The sequence below is a fragment of the Populus trichocarpa genome, chromosome 14 (assembly GCF_000002775.5).
Source record: "Populus trichocarpa isolate Nisqually-1 chromosome 14, P.trichocarpa_v4.1, whole genome shotgun sequence".
NCBI lineage: Eukaryota > Viridiplantae > Streptophyta > Magnoliopsida > Malpighiales > Salicaceae > Populus > Populus trichocarpa.
In genome coordinates, this window is record NC_037298.2 from 15,132,336 (window position 1) to 15,138,395 (window position 6,060).

At 38.4% G+C, this 6,060-nt stretch overlaps 1 protein-coding gene across 1 annotated transcript; it reads right to left on the reverse strand.

The window, feature by feature from the left end:
• Positions 1-676: 676 nt before the first annotated feature.
• On the reverse strand, positions 677-5,643 carry LOC18109958 (uncharacterized). Its single transcript, XM_006388194.3, has 5 exons — positions 5,395-5,643; positions 4,397-4,458; positions 1,957-4,317; positions 1,710-1,809; positions 677-1,483 (listed from the first exon to the last, which is right to left on the reverse strand). Exons 1-5 carry the CDS (start codon positions 5,501-5,503, stop codon positions 864-866), a joined length of 3,252 nt encoding a protein of 1,083 aa, XP_006388256.2. The 5' UTR covers positions 5,504-5,643; the 3' UTR covers positions 677-863.
• Positions 5,644-6,060: the final 417 nt, after the last annotated feature.

Consider the following 6,060-nt stretch of genomic DNA (forward strand, 5'->3'; position numbering starts at 1 on the left):
AACCCATTAGATTGAACAAACGAAATGGTGATAATTCAAATTTGATCTTCAGGAGTGACACAAAAGCCCATGAAACAGCTCCCTCCCACCCATTGCTCTGTTGGTATCAACCGCAATTTGACCCAAAGTTCACCATCAATATCAAAATCTCGAACACCGACTGGCTCCACAATGGGGATAATGCCAAATTTTAGCGACAGCATTAACAGCATTCGTGAACCACTGGTATATGTATTAACAAAGGAGGTGAGATGGAAGAAGTCATATTTAGATCCTAGGTTGATCCAGTAGGTAGTTCAGGTTAATTATAATTTTGATTTTTTGCTCGGTAGAACTTGGCTAAGGCTTTGTATTTCGATCCTGCTCACTAAATCAGATCGGGTTTTATGATAATGGCTGAAGAAGAATCCAATTGCAAGAAAAAAGTTTGAAAATAATAATGAAAAACAAAAAAGTTGCTTTACTTTGTGTGTGTATTTTCATGAGTAACCCAATTACATGTATACCTAATATATTGAAGATAAAAATATTAAAACTTTTATATAATATCTTGTTAAAATTTTTAAAATTAGTTGATAAATGAATATGCTTCCCATCTTATCAACTAAAATTTAATTCCAATAAATGATTATCTTTTGATGAGACGAGCTTAGCAAGCTGATCCAGGCCCATAATCTCTGGTTGAACTTCTCTTGTATTATACAAATATAACTCTGCAAATGAGCATTGCTATTGTTGAGCCAAAAAGTAAAAAATGTACAATTCACACAAAATTCTCTTTAAAATATACACAGGAATAATAAAGAAAAGACAAAAAAAAATCTGCTCAAACAGTTTTGTAGTGTCCTAATTCTTCAGTCCAATCAGAATACTGGTAGAAGATCTTTGGCAACTTCATCAAGCAATCCATCAAGCACGAACTTCTCCACATCCCGTATAACATCATCCTTTTCAAGAAATGCAAACATCATCTTGTCCCAACCACAGTCCCACATACAATTCACATCTATATCCCAGTTGTACACATCACATTCGAGCATTTTCGGTAGGTAGTCTTCGACAGGAGTAAGACATTCAGCATTACCATTTCTACAGTAGAGTTTTAACTTCTCGAGGTCTTTGTACAATAGCTTGACCAAGGTGTCCAAGGATTTTACCTTAATAGAGGTGACTGATATTTTCATGAATGGATGGACACTGAGCTCTTGCTTTTTGCCTTTTCTTTTCATTATTTCGTATCCACAATCTAATACGAGTTTGCTTTCTTCGTCGTGATAGTCTTGACTACCAGCGTGGAGAACGACGAAAGGTATGTTGAGTTTGAAAAGTGCCTCAGCTGTGTTAAGGAATAGTTGACTTTTTATCAGGATCCGCTTTAGGTGATTTTCGCTCTCATTTAGCGGCTCTGGTGTCACCAATTTCAATGCTTTTTGGTTCTTCACTTGTGAGGGGTATGTGATATCTTTGCTAGTTTGATGAGTTTCTGCAAACATTTCAACAATGAAGAATGATATTAGATTGTGTTGCGTCTCTTTTTTTATGGTCTTAATGATAGAAGTTGGTTTGAGCGCATAGGGATTTATTGGTAGATTTGATATGGGAAAACTAATTCTACGTGGTTGATGAACCAGAGGAGGATATGCGGAATGATGTAAATGAGGAGAGCAATACTTTGGGAAGTGAAACTGAAAATGCAAAGCTGTATCTACCATTAAGTGAATTCAAAACAAAGTTGTGAGATTGCAGTTGATCTCTGCCCAATTCTTGACCTTGTTGCTCATTCGTCACTGTTGAGATTGTGTTTTGACACTACATGAAACCAAAAAAGAGCTTTTGTTAGTTCAATAGCAAGCAGCAAGAATTGTCATCTATGATGATGTGGCTTATAGTTTGTGCGAGTGTATAAGGTATTCTGTGCATATCGAGTTCTTAGATTGTAGTAATAAATGGGCTTACGCTGTCATTTGGAACTAGGATTTTTGGTCCTTTTAGGATTTGGCTTTCTTCTTCCACGGGAATATAGGAGTTGGAAGCTTGTTCATCTTTATTATGCAGATCTTCCAACACATTCGGTTGCTGGATGTTCGCCATTGATTTGCTGGATTTAACAATGCGTGCCTCTGCTTCTCTGGACCTGATGGCTGTCACTTGTTCGACTGTAGATCCACCAAGTTTGCAGCGCCTTTTCTGCTTACCTTCTTGCAAAGCAGAAGTTTGACGTTTTTGTTGCCTTGCCAAGCTGTTTGGAGTTCCACACTTTCTTGACGCTAGTTCGTCCATCTTTCGAGGGGTCTCTGCCTTCTGTCCCATGGTATTTCTCACCTTCTGCGTGGCTGGTGAATGAGCTGCCTTTTCTTCCATAGTTGGAGTGCTGCTTTTCTCCATCATATCATATTTAGGATCTATTGGAGAGGAATCTTGATTCGAGTACCTGGTCATTGAATCTTGCACTTTAACATGGTTATTATTAGAAATTCTTTCGTAGACAGGATCTTCATGGTGCCTGTTAGTTGGAAACCCTTTGGATGGCATTTCATCAACAGATTCTCTAGAACTTGTACTGCCAGGAGTTGCCTGGTTCATCTGCGAATGTCTTTTTTGGAAATTCAGAATGTCGTTCATGGGGGTGGGAAAATTCCTGGACATTACTTCACTTCCCTTTTGACTTCTATCTTGAATCTTCTGCTTAGCAGTCTGCCACTCCCCCTCTCCTGCATGATACTTTATGTCTCGTTGTTGAAAGTTTCGGAATGTGTGAGCCTGTTGGAATCCAAGGTCATTGGAAGACTTTGGTTGATCATTGGAAAGGTGCCAGTTTTCATCTCTGTTTTCTATTTTAAGCATGCTTGCATTGTGCTCTGTTTGCCCTTCCAATGTTATTGCTGCTTCGGACCCAATTTGTGCCTGTGATGCCATCTGCTGCAGCTCATGCTTTCGGATTAGCTTTCTTGTTTCACCTTGTTCTTTCCCTTTCTGCTCCCTGGTCTTAGTATTATCTTGTTCTCTCTCTTTATCCTGACCATTCTTTCGCTTTCCTGTGCTTTGGTTCATTTGGATGATGTTGCTTTGGTGCCTTTCCATTTTCACGTTAGCTTTATTTGAGCCTTTCTCTGGTTTTGTCCCATTCACATCCTTCTTCGGTTGCTTTCCGTCATGCATAGTCATTTCAAAGCTAGCATGGTGATCTGGCAGATTCTTTTCTGCTTGCAAAGCATGTTTTGGATCCTGAAGCATCTTATTCTGACTGGGCTGCATCTGCTTTTGTTTTCTTACTGTGGGTACTGAATTCTCAGCATCTTTTGTCTTGCGTTCACGTGTGGAGCTTCTTTCTGCAGATTTATTTGTAACCTTCATTTCAGTTTTCTGCTTGGAACTTGACTCTTTCTTTGTGTGCTTTGAATCTGCATTTTCTGGAAGTTCCTCCAGGCCCATTAGTTTTGCAATTACATTTGGAATTCTCGCCTTCTCTGGATTGGATTTTGATGAACTCGACTGATTCTTCTGTTCAGATAATGCTGCTAAGGTTTTAGAAGTTGAGCCATAGCTAGATGATTTCTTGTGAGAAACTGAATTTGAGGTACTTGAATTGTGCTTGTCATGGTTGAAACTTGCAGCTTCTGACGAATAAGTCAGAGCCATTATCCTCTGCGTGAGATCCGTCCTTTCAACTTTCTGGATGTAATGAGAATTTCTTGAGGGCTTGTCGAAGGAGAACCTTGGCAGAGCAAGTTGGTTATGCTCAGCTTTTTTGGTAGAGGTGTCATCGTCATCTTCATCCTCATCAAGCAATGTGATACGAGATTTGCTCTGTGGGCAGATCATGTATTCTGAAGCTTTTTGCAGGTTTACAAGCATCCTCAAGGACTCTTCCAAATCCACGGCCTCTTTGAGTAGTTCCTTGCCAATTTCTAATGAATATGATTCAAAGTTAAGGCCATTTGAACAAGCTCTCAGGATCTGATTTAACTTTTGTGCACCTTTTGATATTTCTTTGATGTGGAGATGGGAGAGTGTAGGAAAACGGTTACTTGAAGAGTGATGCCTATCAATACCGCTTCTTTCCATCTTGCTTACTTCCACTGGTCTTCTTGCAATTTGATGCAGGAAACCTAGCACTGAACTATTGCCAGACGAATCCATTCTTCTGAGCTTTCCGCCATTCTCAAGGGCAAAAGCCAGTGCCATGGACAGATCTCCTATTTGTTCGGAGTTTCGACCTCCCCCAAATGGAACAATCTCTGTTGAAACTTCTTCAATGGAGAGTGCTATATTACTTCCACTAGTTCTACTGTGCACACTTCCACTTCTAATGCCATTCTGTGGTCATGGAACAGTTCGAGTAAATTGGGAATTTATAATACCTAAAACTGTGATAAGCTTGAGCCATGATACTTACACTTCTATGGGTCTTCATATCTCTGGATCCTCTGTGTATTTGCTTGGAATAAGCATGTACATCTGCACAAGCACACGATGCAGAGAAAACAATGATGATACTTCGTACTAAGTAATGGAAATGCAGGAATTTTTGTATGCTAGAAGACTAGATGTCACTATCTAGTTTTAGATCATTTCCTGACATTTTATTTCTCTTAGTATTGAAAATAAAGCGCTAATATTGCTTCTTCTCACACAGTTCACACTATAGAAAATGTCTTTTTTTTCTTTTCCTATTTATTCTTTTTGAAAATAGAAAATACTGGAAAATTGGAATTCTCATATAAATATTTTGCAATGGATGAATTGATTTTCTTTTCCTTTTCATTTTGTGCTCTTTACATATGAGAGGGTGTAAAGCTTTAATATTTGGTTTTCTTTCATCTTACCCTTCGCCACTGTTTTCATCAAGTTTCTGTTCATTTTTAGATTTTTCTGGAACAGAGCATTATTAGCATATCACAAGAGTTTTTGGTTGGGAAACTGCATCACAAGTAGCATTATTATACTACTACGAGACTAGGTTACTTGCTCCTTGTTCTATCGTTTTTGAATGAAGGTGGAAGGCAGGCCCTGCTTCTGTCATCAGCGAGGTGTCTGAATTTATTTTTATTTTCTTAACTTAGCCATTTCATACTTTCTATTAATCCCTGCTCTTTTGTATTCCAAATCGGCCATCCAAATAATCTTCTTATACTTTACTTAAAAGAGCAGGTAAGGTCATTGAGTAAGAATAATCATTAATTTAGTTTAGAGACCTAGCTATTAATTTTACACTTCTGATGAGAACTGAACTGATGATAAAAACTTGCGATTCTTCATGTTTAGAGGCATGATAGCTTTTCAAGTTGCGTGATAGTCTTAAACCATAGCTTTTACTTGCTTTAAGCCTTCTAAATTTTCAATTTTGTTTTGGAGCTGAAGAAAATAAATTGTGAAATATAATAGAATACTAACCTGGAGCAGCTGATTTTGAACCTTCTGAGCTATGAGATACAGCCATTCGTTCCTTCCTCGACCGGAGATCTTCCAACAGCTTCTGTGCAAAATCTGATCTCTTAGCCATGTTGTTCCTCAATGTTGGAACCAAGTTCCTCCCTCAAACTCTTCAGGTACAAAAATGAAAGTCTGTTTACGTTGTTGTGATTTTTTTTAATTTACCTCTTTCTTTTTTTTTTCCTTTCTAGTTGAGAGGACTCTTTCGGAGTTGGGTGAGGTGGGAAGTCCAGTAGAATGGAGTTTTGAATCTTTAACCTGAAAGTTGGACGTTGACGTTAGCTCCCCCCCCACGGGTAGTGTCCTTACTTGTATTCTAATCCAAGCAATGGCAGAGGTTTTCTTCCAAGCATTCTGCGGCTACCATCTATGCTTCCTTTTCCTTTTTTGTTACGCTTGTTACTTGAAAATTGCAGAAGTTATATTTTGATTTATTCATTATGATTCCTGGCAATTAAAGAGTAAATAGATGCTATTGTGCACCCAATATATACCCATCATATATGTGCTTTAGGTTAAAGCAAGTGAGGTGTATAAAAGTTGTATGGGAGCATGGCCATAGCTAGCACATGGCATAGCTTGCACATTCATGAAAGTGGCATCTTCGATTTAGAGTGACTTCGAATA